Below are 18,067 nucleotides of genomic sequence, written 5' to 3'. Positions count from 1 at the left end.
TGATAGACCAGACTTTTATCGATGCAGCATTTCCAAATATGATATGATACACTTTATTGATCCCGAGGGGAAAATGTCCAGGACTTTAACATTGATGACCTATACTTAAATCATCAATGACTGATCCATGGGGGTGCGACACCCACACCTCTACTGATCAGCTGTTCCTGGTGGTTGGAACTGAATAATTATTTATTTTTTTCAAAACTACAGCAAGCAGCCTAGTAAGTTGCACATCGCTGCAATCAGGGTCTCTGTCTCTACATTATTCCACTTTTAGATTAGGTGGCAAAAGCCTGGTGACAGATTCCCTTTAAATATTCCCTTGCATGGGGTGTTCTACCTAGGGCAGGGGCTGCGTCTTGCAGCTGGGTTTCTCCTCTTGTTGTTGATCTGTCAGCCTGGCTTTGATTAGCTGCCTGCAGGATAATCACAGCTCATCTCCTTGGCTTGGACATCGGGACAGGTGGAGGATATAGAGAGAAAGTCTCAGATTATCCATCTACCTGATCTCAGCGCTGTTCTTGTGTTGTAGGAAATGATCTGATTGTTGAAACGTTGTGTCCTAATTTACACTCAGATCAACCTAATACAGGATGCAACTCAGGATCAGTAATGTAATGTATGTACACAGTGACTGCACCAGCAGAATAGTGAGTGCAGCTCTGGGGTATAATACAGGATGTAACTCAGGATCAGTAATGTAATGTATGTACACAGTGACTGCACCAGCAGAATAGTGAGTGCAGCTCTGGGGTATAATACAGGATGTAACTCAGGATGAGTAATGTAATGTATGTACACAGTGACTGCACCAGCAGAATAGTGAGTGCAGCTCTGGGGTATAATACAGGATGTAACTCAGGATCAGTAATGTAATGTATGTACACAGTGACTGCACCAGCAGAATAGTGAGTGCAGCTCTGGGGTATAATACAGGATGTAACTCAGGATCAGTAATGTATGTACACAGTGACTGCACCAGCAGAATAGTGAGTGCAGCTCTGGAGCATAATACAGGATGTAACTCAGGATCAGTAATGTATGTACACAGTGACTGCACCAGCAGAATAGTGTGTGCAGCTCTGGGGTATAATACAGGATGTAACTCAGGATCAGTAATGTATGTACACAGTGACTGCACCAGCAGAATAGTGAGTGCAGCTCTGGGGTATAATACAGGATGTAACTCAGGATCAGTAATGTAATGTATGTACACAGTGACTGCACCAGCAGAATAGTGAGTGCAGCTCTGGAGTATAATACAGGATGTAACTGAGGATCAGTAATGTAATATATGTACACAGTGATTGCACCAGCAGAATAGTGAGTGCAGCTCTGGGGTATAATACAGGATGTAACTCAGGATCAGTAATGTAATGTATGTACACAGTGACTGCACCAGCAGAATAGTGAGTGCAGCTCTGGGGTATAATACAGGATGTAACTCAGGATCAGTAATGTAATATATGTACACAGTGACTGCACCAGCAGAATAGTGAGTGCAGCTCTGGGGTATAATACAGGATGTAACTCAGGATCAGTAATGTAATGTATGTACACAGTGACTGCACCAGCAGAATAGTGAGTGCAGCTCTGGAGTATAATACAGGATGTAACTCAGGATCAGTAATGTAATGTATGTACACAGTGACTGCACCAGCAGAATAGTGAGTGCTGCTCTGGAGTATAATACAGGATGTAACTCAGGATCAGTAATGTAATGTATGTACACAGTGACTGCACCAGCAGAATAGTGAGAGCAGCTCTGGAGTATAATACAGGATGTAACTCAGGATCAGTAATGTATGTACACAGTGACTGCACCAGCAGAATAGTGAGTGCAGCTCTGGAGTATAATACAGGATACGTATGTACACAGTGACTGCACCAGCAGAATAGTGAGTGCTGCTCTGGAGTATAATACAGGAGGTAACTCAGGATCAGTAATGTAATGTATGTACACAGCGACTGCACCAGCAGAATAGTGAGTGCAGCTCTGGAGTATAATACAGGAGGTAACTCAGGATCAGTAATGTAATGTATGTACACAGCGACTGCACCAGCAGAATAGTGAGTGCAGCTCTGGAGTATAATACAGGAGGTAACTCAGGATCAGTAATGTAATGTATGTACACAGCGACTGCACCAGCAGAATGGTGAGTGCAGCTCTGGAGTATAATACAGGATGTAACTCAGGATCAGTACTGCTTAAAATAATATTGTACTCTGCTTTATTGTGCAATAAAGTCCCATTATTGCATTATGATAAATTTCAGATTTAGGCTCCTGCATTTTTCGGTCTTTCATAAACTTGAACATTATTTTATTTAGCGATTTAATTAATTCTTGGGCAGAAGGAAAGCTTGGCAGGAGGCGTGCCGCTGGGGACACTTAACCTCTGGGGGCTTCATAGAGGGTTGGCAGGCTGAGCCGACATGAAATGCTAATTCCTTGTATTGTACTTGATATTTTGTCTGTATCTTTGCCTGCAGATGGCTATGCGATCCCTCTGAGAGCAGCATTATCTCCCTGTATGTGCACCTTGCATGTGAGCATCCTGCAGAATGCGCCCCCCAGCGGTCGGCTTGGTAATCTCCAGCACAAAGAGCCTGTCTGCAATGCCAGCTAACATCTCATTTTGCTATCGTGCTCCCTACTAATGACTTGTCTGTGCTGCCCTGCGTATAGCGCCACAGCAGTCGGCATTGCAGCTTGGGTCCTAGGTTTGGAGCAGCACCGTGCGGTGTTACCTGCACTCAGGTGTACTGTCATAATCCATATTTAATGAGTAATGCCAGAGAACTTAAGGGCATAACTACGGTACAGCCATAGCTGCTGAAATGGGGCCCATATAAGTGCACTTTAGCTCTTCCCTGACCACGATTTGAGCATCTATTAACAATTATGAATGAATTTACACCAATGGTTAAGTGTCCTGAAACCATGCAACGCACTAGTTGCTCATACTCGGTGACTGTCCCAAATTTGCCAAAATTGTCTTGATTTTTCAAATATGTGTTCGGCTTGAGAGGCTAAAAAGTTTTAGGGCTTGTAAAAACCTCAACTACAGATGGGTATTTCCAGACTTGATTGGGCAGGATCAAGAACTGGACTATTGTATCCCTAAATTGACACCATTGAACCCCAACTAGCGCTCTGCCGATGGCCATTTGTCCCATATCCCCCAATAAATAAGATCGCTCGTCAGTGTCTCATCACAAGGATCATGGTTTCCCAATGTCCCTCAATGTAACTTGCCTGGGGACGAGGTCATCGTACATATTAGATGGTTGGCCGATCCAGTTTTGATCTACTGTATATAGACACCTCAACCCTGTAAGTTATCACTTGGGGGAGATATACATTTGTGGTTGTGCCTGAACCTTGCATCGCATTTTGATGCATTTTTGGCTCAAATTGTCCCGTCTGGCGTTGAACCTATTGATTATGTGGTTTAGCCTCTTTTTAGTGTAGTTGAAAAAAGCGTTAGAGAAAATGAGCTAAAAATCTAGTTAAAAAGAAAAAAAAACAAAAACAAAGTGTCTAAAGATGCACCAAATGTATCATTCACGATGAGCTACGGTGGTACATTTGGCAGGTTTTAACACTGTCTAGTCAAAATAATGGACTTGATCATTGAATCTGCCCCTGTGTGATAGAGCAGGTCATCAATGTGCATATAATGGGTGGAGGCAGGGGGATGGTAAGGGGGTCCACAACTACCCCAAAACAAGTCGGATTGTGCATTATGAGGATCTATTGGACTGGTAAGGGCCCATATTGTGTTTTTGCACAGGGGCCTCTTCTGTCTGTGTCCACCGGTGGGTAGAGGGCAGTTTGCCATCATCGTCATGGGCAGCAACAAATTTGTAATCTCCCATTTAGTACCCATCAGTAGCACCCCCATTGTATGGAGTAACTAAGCCTCAGCCACATAACACTTCCCCTGAATAGATTTTCTCAGAATACTTTCCCCATCTGCTGAAGTTATTAGCGCTCCCGACTCACAGAGATATTTGGAAACACTTATTCTTATCCTTGACTTTTGGAATTGAAAAATCTTCTTGGTTTTTGTTCTTTTTTTTTGTACAGCGGAATGAAATAAAAGGTTGGGCCAGGGGCCAGCAGGTTATTCATGTCTCCTTTCTAAGGAAATGGACATATTATATAATTTTATAACCCTAATGCCTTGTTCTACCATCTGGAGGCATTAAGTACAGTCATAGGTGCTCAGATATTAGGCATTATATACCGTATATAGAATATATTCAATAAGTGTCCACTACTACTCCCAGCATGCCCAGTCGGCAGCAGGAGAGCTATGGATTGGAGAGATCTAATGTACAACACTCCTATATGGGGTGCCCTATTTTTATATAACTAAAACTTTATCAACACAGTACATAAATCTCCATTTATACAGTGTAATGCTGTGTGATTATGGGTGTCCTCTGCTTGCTGTCAGTGAATGACACCGCTCTTGTTTCCATTTGCAGGCAGTAATCCAGTACAGCACATAGGCAGTGTTCCTAAAGACGTAGATTAAGTATTGCCACAGGTGATGGAAATATAAGGAAATCCTGAAAACATGACTTATTGGGGTCATGAAGACAAACACTGTCATAGACGACTGCTCAGACTTCTCAGCTGAGGGCAGGACTAGACATGCTGAGGGTCCTCTGACATCTCGCCGTTATCTTGAAAATGGAAAATAAATGATAATTAAAAGGGTATTCCCATCTCCAAGATCTTATCCCAATATTTAGTAGGTGGAATAATTATAATATTGGCAAATACCTCCAATTAGAAATAGTAGTATAGTTCTTCTGATAAGCAATGTCGCTCACTCCTTGTGTAGGACATTTCAGTAGTTCATGTATCCATAGTTAAGACCACTCGTATGGTGGTAACCAAGGATATCTAAGCTACTGCAATGCCCTGTGTGTGGGGTAAGTGAAACAGCTTATCAGAAGAACTATACTACATTTCTAATTGGAGGTATTTGCTAATATTATTATTATTATGACCCTTTTATGGCCACAGATATAACTTGTAGTCAGAAGCAGAAGGTGACTTTATATGTGGAATCACTACCATACTTTTCTTAGTTGCTGTGTGAGATGTTCGGACATGACATGTAAGTAATAGTTCAGATCTGCTTCAGGTTTAAGGGCCGATGTGTTTTATGATATGTCGTTGTGTTCCTGAACCCCCTGCAGTCACCATTAGGGGGGGCTAACGCTGTCTCTTTCTTTTTAGGGGTCCTCTCCCTTCCGCCATACTTCAGCCCGTATAAAGACAATTCTTTGGAGCGAGATGACGCTAGCGATGCGTACACGCACCTTGAACTACGCACTTTGGAGCAGTCGCTGCTCGCCACCTGTGTCGGGAGCATCTCGGAGCTGAGTAAGTACAGTGTAATGACCTGACCCGAGGCCGGATCTACACAATGGATACTTTACGACTGACGTATATATATCTCGTCACTCGTCAATCCCACCGGTTATATCTGCATACATGGGGAAGTGGACGTAGGTGGCTGCCTGGCTTTCCTGGCAGCGGCTTATCTCACCTTTGAACATAAAGGATGGGGCATGTTGAAGTCCACCAGCTCCATCCTTCGTCCACCTAAATTCTGAGGTCAGGATACCTCCATACACATTAGATGATTGCCCGGTCCCAAGTGCATCACCTGCTTTATCCCTTGTGTAAAATATTAGTGTCAATGAATCTCATTAATTGTATTCCGTATAGTCACCAAGTCAAGATCTCTGCTTGCTGTCAGTGAAAGGCGGCATTGTTTTCACCCAGAGGCCAAAAAGCCGACCTGATCATGTCTAGTGCCTACAGGTGTAGAGCCCGTTACAGTGTAGCAGGGCACATGCAGAATTGTGGGTCCCTTATGCACCCATTCAAAATCAACTTTCAATCCTCGCTCCGTATCGCGGCTGTATCCTGGCCGATTCTCACTTCTTGTCCCGTGTCTTTGAGATTGAAGCATAAAGCCGTCCCTGATGGACATGATCAGGAAAGGTATTGTTCTAGCTCACAAATATAAGTATGAATCTTCCCGTTCACTGAAAGCAAGCGCAGATCTTGAAAATGTAATGGAATATTGTTTTCCGGCAGTGTGAAGCGCACTGAGTCTAGATAAGAAAAAACCTCTGGCTACATCTGAGAAAGCCCTTATAATCTTGATATTTAGGCAAAAAATGTTCTCCAACTTCTCTTTGCATTGCTTCTTCAGGTGACCTGGTGTCCCGGGCCATGCATCATATGCAATGTCTGAACACACCCAGACCTGGCATGAGCCCTGCACGGCCAACTCGCCACCCCCAGCAACACATCACCTGGTCTCCGGACTCCCTGCACACACTTTACTATTTCCTGCGCTGCTCTCAGATGGAATCCATGGAAAACCCAAACTTGGACCCACCTAGAATGTCCCTTCACAACGAGAGGTAAGACGCCCCCGCGGGCACCAGGCTGCTAGGCACTGATATCTACAGAGTCAAGGATTTAGGGGCTGCAAACACATTGGTTTCTGGCGGGGGCATCTATCACACATACAGTAGGTATACATTGCATGTGACGATAGAAGAGGCACTTCTATATACACAGTGGCATAACTAGAGCTCGATGGGCCCCAGTGCATCCTTCATCCTGGTGTACATATCTCCTCAATCTTGATATATGTTCCCCATCCTGGTGTGCGTGTATAGTATATGTCCCTTATCCTGGACCCCATCCTGGTATGTATGTTCCCCATCCTGGTATACAGTGGTATTCACCCCTTTTGGCTTTTTACCTATTTTGTTACATAACAACCTGTTTAAATATTTGTGTAATCCAATTTGCATGTGACATCTCAGCACTAAATAGTCTAAGTTGGTGAAGTGAAGTGAGAAAAATATAGGTAAACATTTAATTTATGGGATAAAATAACTAAAAACTGGCATGTGCATACGTATTCACCCCTTTTGGTATGAAGCTACAAAAATTTCTGGTGCAAACAATTCCCATGCTTAGTGATAGATTGCACACAGGGGCACATTCTAAGTGTCACATGTTGCTTAGTATATACACTTTACCTTTTCTGAAAGGCCACAGAGGCTGCAACACCATTAACAAGAGGTAGCACTAACCAAACTCCACCATAAAGACCAAGGAGATCTCCGAACACCACCATGAAGACCAAGGAGTTCTCCAAACACCACCATGAAGACCAAGGAGTTCTCCAAACACCACCATGAAGACCAAGGAGTTCTCCAAACAACACCATGAAGACCAAGGAGTTCTCCAAACAACACCATGAAGACCAAGGAGTTCTCCAAACTACACCATGAAGACCAAGGAGTTCTCCAAACTACACCATGAAGACCAAGGAGTTCTCCAAACTACACCATGAAGACCAAGGAGTTCTCCAAACACCACCATGAAGACCAAGGAGTTCTCCAAACAACACCATGAAGACCAAGGAGTTCTCCAAACTACACCATGAAGACCAAGGAGTTCTCCAAACTACACCATGAAGACCAAGGAGTTCTCCAAACTACACCATGAAGACCAAGGAGTTCTCCAAACTACACCATGAAGACCAAGGAGTTCTCCAAACTACACCATGAAGACCAAGGAGTTCTCCAAACTACACCATGAAGACCAAGGAGTTCTCCAAACTACACCATGAAGACCAAGGAGTTCTCCAAACTACACCATCAAGACCAAGGAGTTCTCCAAACTACACCATCAAGACCAAGGAGTTCTCCAAACTACACCATGAAGACCATGAACTCTATGTCTGACGCCAAACCAACACAGCTCATCACACCAAGAACACCATACCCACAGTGAAACATGGTGGCTGCATTATGCTGTGGGGATGTTTTTCGGCAGCAGGGACAGAAATAATGGTCTGAGTTTAGCGGGAAGATGGATGGCGCTAAAAACACAGGGATATTCTTGACCAAAACCTGTTTCAATCTGTCAGTTATGTGAGACTGGGATGGAGGTTCACCTTCCAACAAGACAATGAACCAAAGCATGCTGCTCAAGCAACACTCAAGTGATTTAAGGGGAAACATGTAAATGTTTTGAAGTGGCCGAGTCACAATCCAGACCTTAATCCAATGAAGAATCTGTGGTCAGTCTTGAAGATTGCTGTTCACCAGAGGAAACCATCTAACCTGAAGGAGCTGGAGCAGTTTTGCCTTGAGGAATGGGCAAAACTCCCAGTGGCAAGATGTTTAAAGCCATAGAGACAAAGCAACATGCAGCTGTAATTGCTGTAAAAGGAGGGTCTACAAAGTACTGACTTTAGGGGGTGATTAGTTATGCACACGGAAGTTTTCAGTTATTTTGTCCTATTTGTTGTTTGCTTCACAATAAAAAGAAAACCAAATGTTCACAGTTGTAGGCATGTTCTTCAGAAGAACTGATGCAAACCCTTGAAAAAACTGTGTGTGAATACTTTTGTGGGCCACTGTATATCCCCTATGCTGCCTCATAGAAGAAAAAAAATAGGTTATACTCACCTTGCCTCCTCTCCCTTGCTGTGCGGCCTCCTCTTCTGAAGCCGGCAGCTGACTTCAGCGTGCAATCGACGAGAGCAATAGGAAAAAAGTGTTCCAGCTCCTTAAAATCTCAAAAAAATTTTATTCACCCATTTAAAACATGAAAAAGGCAAAAAAAAAATCCTCAGGTAACATGGATGTGGCGCCCCTGAGGCTCAGTCGCCACAGAGGTACTGCACCTCCTCCTGAAGTGTGGTATCTCACCATCCAGGTAAGGTGGAGACTCCTGACCACACTCCAACACCTGCATCCCACACAACACAGTAGTATAGCAAAGCACCTTCGGCGGCTCCCTGCTTGGAGTATAGCAAAGCACCCATTGGTGGCTCCCTGCTTGGAACACGAAACGTGCTGGGAGGTGGGTGGCGTTAGATGACATTACAAAGAGCGGGAAGAGTTTAGGATGGGTCAGTCAGTCAGTTGGTTAGAGAGTTGGAGAGAAGAAGATCCCCGGAGAGAGGGATAGATGGATGGAAGTGCTGCAGCAGATCCCAGTGACCTGGGTCTGCTGGCATGGGAAAGGAAGAGAGAGAGAGAGAGCAACGTAGACTGGAAGCCTGACTCTCCATAGAGAGGAAGATCAGTGCGGAACGTGAGGAGTAAAAGAGAACAGAGGACGTGGGTTAGAAGAGAACCCTTCCTAGAAGTTCTAAGCGCAAGGCCGGGGCCCGGTCCCCGAGGTTGTACGGATACTAATGGTCCTGCAGCAGACACCGGAGGAATAGAAGTTGTCACCACTTTATTCCCACACAAGACTTGGGGGCACAACAGCAACTGGATAGTGAGCCGGGACTCAGTAGCAAGGAGTCCCTGAAGCAGGCTACAGCTGTCTGCCGTACAAGTAGAGTTCATAAGAACATCTGACAGGAGGAACTCCAGTGTAACTCAGTACTGAGAGTACTTCACCTAAAGGCGATATAAGAGGAGACGTTCAGAAAGACACATGTTGGCGGAGTGTTGGACAGGAGTATTCCATCTGGCCTGGAGGTTGACTGAGTCCCTGACCCGGAGGACACGGCACGAAGGCAGGCACCTGTTTGTACAACAGACTGTGAGTAAAGCTTTGGAACTACATGCCCTGGTGTCCTCCACTTATTCATACGCCAACCTGCCCAGCACTGCTACATCCCTTGCGCCTGACACTACACCATCTACGTGTCACTTCACTTACTCTGCCCTGGGACTCCAGCCCTGCCTGTGGAGGGCTATACCATCACTGCTGCACCACACCATCTGTCCCAGAGGATCTGTCTTTAGCGTCGGCTTAACACCTTCATTGCCGAACACCACAGGTGGCGTCACGAATCACTTATAAACTTTCATCACCATAAGCACACTGAAACAACCCCTATTACAATGGGCGCCCAGGGCCACGGGCCGGGTCACAGCTGCCGTGACATCTCCTATTGAAGCTCATCGGGCCCGGTACCGAGTACCCCACAGCCCTGGGAGGGCGACCCATGGACACGTGCCAGGGGGAGAGTGTGTTCAGCGACGCGTTTCAATCTATATATAGACCTTTATCACAGCTCCACGGGAGCGCACGATGTCACATTGCCCCCAGTGCCGACTACAGTGACTGCAGCCACAGTGCCCCCAGTGCCGACTATGGTGACTGCAGCCCCAGTGCCGACTACAATGGCTGCAGCCTCAGTGCCGACTACAGTGACTGCAGCCACAGTGCCCCTAGTGCCGACTATGGTGACTGCAGCCCCGTGCCAACTACAGTGAGTGCAGCCACAGCGCCCCCCAGTGCCGACTACAGTGACTGCAGCAACGGTTCCCCCAGTGCCGACTACAGTGACTGCAGCCACAGTGCCCCTAGTGCCGACTATGGTGACTGCAGCCCCAGTGCCAACTACAGTGACTGCAGCCCTGTGCCGACTACAGTGACTGCAGCCACGGTGCCCCCAGTGCCGACTACAGTGACTGCAGCCACAGTGCCCCCCAGTGCCAACTATGATGACTGCAGCCCCAGTGCCCCCAGTGCCGACTACAGTGACTGTAGCCACAGCGCCCCTAGAGGTGGCCATAGCTCCCTCAGCTATACTTTGCCTTTGATATATTATTTAGGAAGCAGGTTTGTTGGATTTTAGTCAAATTTGACAATATAATGGAATTTTTAGAAAAGTAAAACATCTTGAGTTTTTTTTTCTAGGATCTCTTTTTTTTTTCTCTCTCTCTTTGTTACCTGCTTCCCCTCATTTTTGGGCCTTTTCCAGATTTGCTCAGAAAACTTTTACTTGTAAATTTATGGCTGAAATTCCATTTGAAGCGTCCCTGGAATTCCTGCCCGGAGAGAGGGAGGCTGTTAAATTACAGGACCACGGAGCAATTAAACGTCAGCAATCCCCTCCATGTCTTGTGCCAGTACGAGCGGGCAGTCAGCAGGAGGTGGCCCTGCGCAAACCCACCGGGGCCTGCAACGCAAACCTACAAAATCCGAGGCTTCTGTCAGCGGGGCTGGGGGCAGACTTGTGGCATAATGGGGTTTTGTCTGTAAGTTTATGAGCTGGTATAAAGAATCCCTGACATTTCCAACCAAAGCAAATACTGGGCCCCTAAGACTAGATGCCGCATGTTGCCTGGGGGTGATTGGGGCGATGCCGCCTGCAACATGTAACGCCGTATCGTTGCCCGTTTGGAATTGCCCTTATTACCATTTACAAAATCTCTGCTTGCTTTCAGTGAATTGGAACATTTTTATGTGAAATCCCGAAACTCTGATAGTTCTCATAGCTCGGCTTTTGCTAGAATTGCATCCATTAGTTTAAGGAAACCCCTTTCATAAGCCCAAAAAGAGCAGGATGAGGTCTACCTCCCCTGCCAGAGCCGCACTATCCATGCTACCATGCTGCTGTTTTTCAGGCCGTTCATCTTGTTGCCCCCACTAATGGAGTGGATGCGCGTGGCTATCACGTACGCAGAACATCGCCGCAGCCTGACTGTGGACGCCGATGACATCCGGCAGACGGCAAGATTACTCCTCCCAGGACTGGACTGTGAACCACGACAGCTGAAGTAAGTCCCAGCACCATCATCAGCAACGGCCGAAGGTTATCATAAATGGCCAACAACACAAGGTTTAATTGCAAGGGAGCAGCCACTTAGACGGCGCTGCGACAGAGTGTTCTCTCTGACATTGGTCTCTTACGTGGTGGAAATGATTGCCACAAGTTGGAGTCCATGAGTGTTTGGCCATTACTGCTAGGTGTTGCCAACATGCCATCACATTGATACAAATTTATCTGGGGTGTGAGAACCTCTGGTCCTTCTGCCAAGTCTTCAACTGGGGTGTGGAACCCCGGGACCATTCACCTGGACCCTCATTAGGGGTATGATACCTTCTGTCAGGTGGGTGATGCCTCACAACTTTGAAAGACCGTAGTAATCTCTATTTTTCACTAAACCACTTCTCTAACTTCGCCCACTGCTTTATATGTGCCCACACAGAAATATGGCTCCTAGTGAAGTCCTTTAGAGTTAGCACACAGCATGGTACTGCTTTCATGAACTCCACACACAGTATGATGTCCCCACAGTAAATTCTCCAAAACACATGATGTCTTCACAGTACATTCCACCACACACAGTATGATGGTTTCAAAGTACATTACCCCATGCACAGTATGATGTCCTCACAGTACATACCCCCACATACAGTATGATGTCCCTACAGTACATTCCCACACACAGTATAATGTCCCTACAGTACATTCCCCCACACACAGTATGATGTCCCCACAGTACATTCCACCACACACAGTATGATGTCTCCACAGTACATTCCCCCACACACAGTATGATGTCCCTACAGTACATACCCCCACATACAGTATGATGTCCCCACAGTACATTCCTCCACACACAGTATGATGTCCCCACAGTACATTCCACCACACACAGTATGATGTCCCCACAGTACATTCCCCCACATACAGTATGATGTCCCCACAGTACATTCCTCCACACACAGTATGATGTCCCCACAGTACATCCCCCCACACACAGTATGATGTCCCCACAGTACATTCCCGCGCACACAGCATGATGTCCCCACAGTACATTCCCCCACACACAGTATGATGTCTCCACAGTACATTCCCCCCACACACAGTATGATGTCTTCCCATAGTACATTCCCCCCACACACAGTATGATGTCCCCACAGTGTATCCCCCCACACACAGTATGATGTCTCCCCACAGTATATTCCCCACACACAGTATAATGTCCCCACAGTATATTCCCCCACACACAGTATGATGTCCCCACAGTACATTCCCCCCACACACAGTATGATGTCCCCACAGTACATTCCCCCAACACACAGTATGATGTCCCCACAGTACATTCCCCCCACACACAGTATGATGTCCCCACAGTACATTCCCCCCACACACAGTATGATGTCCCCACAGTACATTCCCCCCACACAGTATGATGTCCCCACAGTACATTCCCCCCACACACAGTATGATGTCTCCACAGTACATTCCCCCTCACACAGTATGATGTCCCCACAGTACATCCCCCCACACACAGTATGATGTCCCCACAGTACATCCCCCCACACACAGTATGATGTCCCCACAGTACATCCCCCCACACACAGTATGATGTCTCCTCACATTACATTCCCCCCACACAGTATGATGTCCCCACAGTACATTCCCCCCACACACAGTATGATGTCCCCACAGTACATTCCCCCTCACACAGTATGATGTCTCCACAGTACATTCCCCCTCACAGTATGATGTCCCCACAGTACATTCCCCCCACACACAGTATGATGTCCCCACAGTACATTCCCCCGCGCACAGTATGATGTCTCCACAGTACATTCCCCCACACACAGTATGATGTCTCCACAGTACATTCCCCCACACACACAGTATGATGTCCCCACAGTACATTCCTCCACACACGGTATGATGTCTCCACAGTACATTCCCCCACACACAGTATGATGTCTCCACAGTACATTCCCCCACACACAGTATGATGTCTCCACAGTACATTCCCCCACACACACAGTATGATGTCCCCACAGTACATTCCCCCACACACAGTATGATGTCCCCACAGTACATTTCCCCACACAGTATGATGTCCCCACAGTACATTCCCCCACACACAGTATGATGTCTCCTCACATTACATTCCCCCACACACAGTATGATGTCCCCACAGTACATTCCCCCACACACAGTATGATGTCCTCACAGTACATTCCCCCCACACACAGTATGATGTCTCCACAGTGCATTCCCCCACACACAGTATGATGTCCCCACAGTACATTCCCCCGCACATAGTATGATGACCCCATAGTACATTCTCCCACACAAACTCCCCTTGCATGGGTGCCTGGCTGCCAACTCGCATGACCTGAGGATTAAATGTGACCTGAAGGTCCCTGAGTCTGTACCCAGACTAAATAGTGGATTAAAGATCCTCTGCTGTATTCAGCTATATCTGTGTTTTCTGGAGCCAGATATAGCTGAGGTTGAGACTTACCCCGGCCACCTGGGACAACGCCTCAAATTTGGGTCAGTCCTGCTCGATCCGGGACGGTGTGCTCTGTTGTGTGTTTTGTGCCTTCCCTTATTTTGCATTCCAGCATCGATTTACACTTCTTGCATTTCTCGATATTTCCTCCACTCCCAGGCCTGAGTGCTGCGTCAGTTGCCTCAGACGTCTGGATGCCGCAGCGGCCACTGAACGGTTCCAGCAGGACTTGGGCTTCCGAATGCTCAACTGTGGGCGCACCGACCTTATCCCCCAGGCTGTGCGAGCGTTGGGGCCCGAAGGCATTAACACTATGGATGACCAGGTGAAGAGATGCCATCACTCTCTTTTATTTTCTTAAGGGCTTAAAAGAGACCTGTCCGCTCTCCTTATAACTCGATTGTTACTTGTTTGCCTTGTGGATTAGGGTCGTCACAACACAGTCCGACCCTGTCCAATAAGGGCAGACACTGTAAAGTTGTGTATGGACACACATCTACAAGTTGTCTTTTCTGCTAGCAATGCTGTGACTTGTAGTTCTATTCCATCTGAGGAGGGGATAGTCCTCTGTGTAACAGAATGTCAGGGTCATTGCATTGACCTCGTCTGTGGTTTTCCAGGGTCTGACCCCGCTGATGTACGCCTGTGCTGCCGGAGATGAAGCCATGGTGCAGATGCTGATCGAGGCTGGAGCAGATCTGGACGTCGCTGTAAGAGAACCATCTGTTACTGTAAGGGGAGGAATTACGGATATTCAATTGGAATGTTACAGGGCAGACTAGGATTAGAGGAAGCATCTAGGCAAAAAAATTGGTGCGCACCCCCTCGCCCGTCTCTAAAACCCTGACCCACTTTACCCCCTCTAGTAGCCACATGTGCCTGTGGTCCTGTCCACTATGGTCTATGGGAGTTATGGAGATAGCTGAGCTAGTGACTCCATAGACTTTAGATGAGAGCGCCCCCTATATGTATCCACAACTCTCCGTCATTGGGACCACCGAGCAGACCTCACTGGATCTGTATTCTCCTTACGCGAGGGTCCAACATTACTTAATTACAGGGTTAATGGGTAGACATGAGACAGGCAGATAGATCGCAATATTCCTGCTTTATCCAGAATAATTAATCAGATCCTTCTCATCTCATGTAAGGACTCGCAGGGTAATTAAGTCTCCGCTGCCTTCTGAAGGCCAAACACAACATGGTAGACGTCTTATTCCGACGCCCTGTGAGGAGTCGCCGGCTCAGGAGAAGCAGAGCTGCGGCTCTTGTGGCTTATCAAAGCCCAAATTTCCCAACACTTTACATATCACTGAGATTTGCCTTGTGTAGAAGCTTCTCTGTGAACGTCAGTAAGTTCTGATCCACGGCAGATCTCTAAGAATCAGGAATACTAAAGAAATCCCACTAAATATGTCCCTCTCCATTCACTGTCTATAGTACTGGTGGTTGCACTCGCTTACTACCGCTCCATTCACTGTCTATACTACTGGTGGTTGCACTCGCTTACTACCGCTCCATTCACTGTCTATAGTACTGGTGGTTGCACTCGCTCACTACCGCCCCATTCACTGTCTATAGGAGGTGATCGCACACGCTCACTACCACTCCATTCACTGTCTATAGGAGGTGGTGGCATTTGCTCACTACCGCCCCATTCACTATCTATAGGAGGTGATCGCACACGCTCACTACCACTCCATTCACTGTCTATAGGAGGTGGTGGCATTTGCTCACTACCGCCCCATTCACTGTCTATAGGAGGTGGTCGCACACGCTCACTACTGCTCCATTCACTCTATAGTAGTGGTGGTCGCACACGCTCACTACTGCTCCATTCACTCTATAGTAGTGGTGGTCGCACACGCTCACTACTGCTCCAGTCACTGTCTATTCAAACTAAAAAGGAAGCACACTGTAGCGCCATAGCATGCAAACATAAAATATGAAAAATGAACTGCATTACTGCATTAGAAATATGAAAAATTGAAAAAGTTTAGCGCATAAAATGGCCAAGTTATGTGAACCTGGAAGCCACGGTAAGGCATTTCTCATTTTCCAGGACCCTATCTATGACAATCCCAATAACTGTCTATAGTAGTGGTGGTTGCACACGCTCACTACCACTCCATTCACTGTCTATAGTACTGGTGGTCGCACACGCTCGCTACCGCTCCAGTCACTGTCTATAGTACGGGTGGTGGCACTTTCTCACTACCAATCCATTCACTGTCTATAGTACTGGTGGTTGCACATGCTCACTACCGCTCCAGTCACCGTCTATAGCAGAGGATTTGTGAATATTCTAGATAAGCACAAATACCTTGTTATTCCAGGTTCCAGGCATTTCCCCTCGACAGCCCTCCGTTCACCCCGACACTCGGCACTGGACAGCCTTAACCTTCGCCGTGCTCCATAGTCACATTTCCGTCGTGCAGGTAAGTTGCGCTATTTAATAATTATGATATTTTCACAGAGTGAGAGCCGCGAGATCGGAGCGCTGATATATATATCGCCATGGAGCGGAGCCGATCATACGATCTGTTTTTCGTCTTTCCTGCAGTTGCTCCTAGATGCCGGTGCCCACGTGGAGGGATCAGCGGTGGACAGCAGTGAAGACAACTACGCGGAAACCCCCCTACAGCTGGCGTCTGCGGCAGGTACCACGCACATGCATGTGTAACCATGGTTACACCCGATGAGGGGGGAGAACACAGTTTCTCCATGGCAAACTGGAAGGGGAGGGTAGGATAGGCGTCAGGACCGAACACACCCAACCAAGACGAAGAGGCAGGTGCTATGTCCGACCACTATTGTGTTGTGACTCCTGATCAATGGTGTTCTCCTTCTCCAGGTAACTACGAACTGGTCAGTTTGCTTTTGGACAGAGGAGCTGACCCTCTACTGAACATGCTGGAGGCCGGTCGTGTGTCCTCGTCGCTTCACGAAGACATGAACTGCTTCAGCCATTCAGCTGCCCACGGGCACAGGTGAAAACTGAAGCTATGGCCTTCTCCATCAAAACATGGCAACCAATCAGAGCTCAGCTTTCATTTTCCAAACTGCTCTGAAAATGTCAAAGCTGGGCTCTGATTGGCTGCTTTAGGAATCAATGGCTGTTTTTTTTTTCTTCTTCCTAAGACAGTTTTCATGCATTTGCCTCAATATTCCCCTCTGTAAGAACAAATCCCTGTAATAACTTTGACTTAACTACGGAAACGCTTGACATAACCAAACAATCCACCCCCTGTCTGTAGACTGATCTTTTTTTATTACTGGACCACGGGCTCTGCAGAGCAGGGACCTGAGATTAAAGGGGTTGTCCGGGCTTTTCACATAATCTCAGTACATATCTGGGCTGCAGAATTATGACAATAAGTAATTTACTTTCTGTCACTAGTTTGCACGGTTTTCTAGATATTCTGAACATAACGTCCAAGGGGGGGGGGGTGTTCTGGCATTGAAATGAGAACTGGTCGTAACCTCCTACTCTACTCCAAACATGCCCTCTATAGCAACAACCCCACCCTCCATAGCTACAGGCCCTCCCCGTCCACATGAAGAAGCCTCATCACACAGTAACAAGTCCTCCCCCTCTAGCAGCCTCACTGCAGAGAGCAGACCACCCAGCTGCTCCTCCCCCAGACACACGCTGAACAGTGATCTATGGAAAGTGAAATCAGTGAGGAGGGAAAATCGTCCTGTATTCTGGGCCACTCCATGATTACAATACATAACTCATTATCAGTAATTCCTTCCCTCACTGTCCCAGGCTGCTGGCAGCAGTGAGAACAGACTGTGTGATGGCCAGTGATGGGGGTCTGCAGCTTCTAATCTGCACAGGGGATGGCAGTCACTGATGTAATCTGTTGTGTGACAAAGCCTCTGCTGTGTGAATGAGACAGCTGTGTCACTGATGTCTTCACACAGCAGCAGATTTGGTGCAGTGTGTGTGAGCACTGTGTCTCTAATGACACAAA

At 47.0% G+C, this 18,067-nt stretch overlaps 1 protein-coding gene across 2 annotated transcripts in view; it reads left to right on the top strand.

The window, feature by feature from the left end:
• The window catches only part of ABTB2 (ankyrin repeat and BTB domain containing 2), a 129,101-nt gene that overhangs the window by 95,703 nt on the left and 15,331 nt on the right, over positions 1 to 18,067 (top strand). For both annotated transcript variants that reach the window (XM_073541792.1, XM_073541791.1), the window contains exons 2-9: positions 5,263 to 5,409; positions 6,251 to 6,464; positions 11,442 to 11,594; positions 14,247 to 14,412; positions 14,708 to 14,797; positions 16,424 to 16,525; positions 16,651 to 16,747; positions 16,942 to 17,077. In XM_073541792.1, coding sequence (XP_073397893.1) covers positions 6,271 to 6,464; positions 11,442 to 11,594; positions 14,247 to 14,412; positions 14,708 to 14,797; positions 16,424 to 16,525; positions 16,651 to 16,747; positions 16,942 to 17,077 — 938 coding nt within the window. In that variant the 5' untranslated portion in view covers positions 5,263 to 5,409; positions 6,251 to 6,270. The remainder of the gene's footprint in view (positions 1 to 5,262; positions 5,410 to 6,250; positions 6,465 to 11,441; positions 11,595 to 14,246; positions 14,413 to 14,707; positions 14,798 to 16,423; positions 16,526 to 16,650; positions 16,748 to 16,941; positions 17,078 to 18,067) is intronic.

The sequence above is a fragment of the Dendrobates tinctorius genome, unplaced genomic scaffold (assembly GCF_039654945.1).
Source record: "Dendrobates tinctorius isolate UK_male_01 unplaced genomic scaffold, ASM3965494v1 ptg000124l, whole genome shotgun sequence".
Classification (NCBI taxonomy): Eukaryota; Metazoa; Chordata; class Amphibia; order Anura; family Dendrobatidae; genus Dendrobates; species Dendrobates tinctorius.
This window is presented reverse-complemented; position numbering and strand designations above follow the sequence as displayed.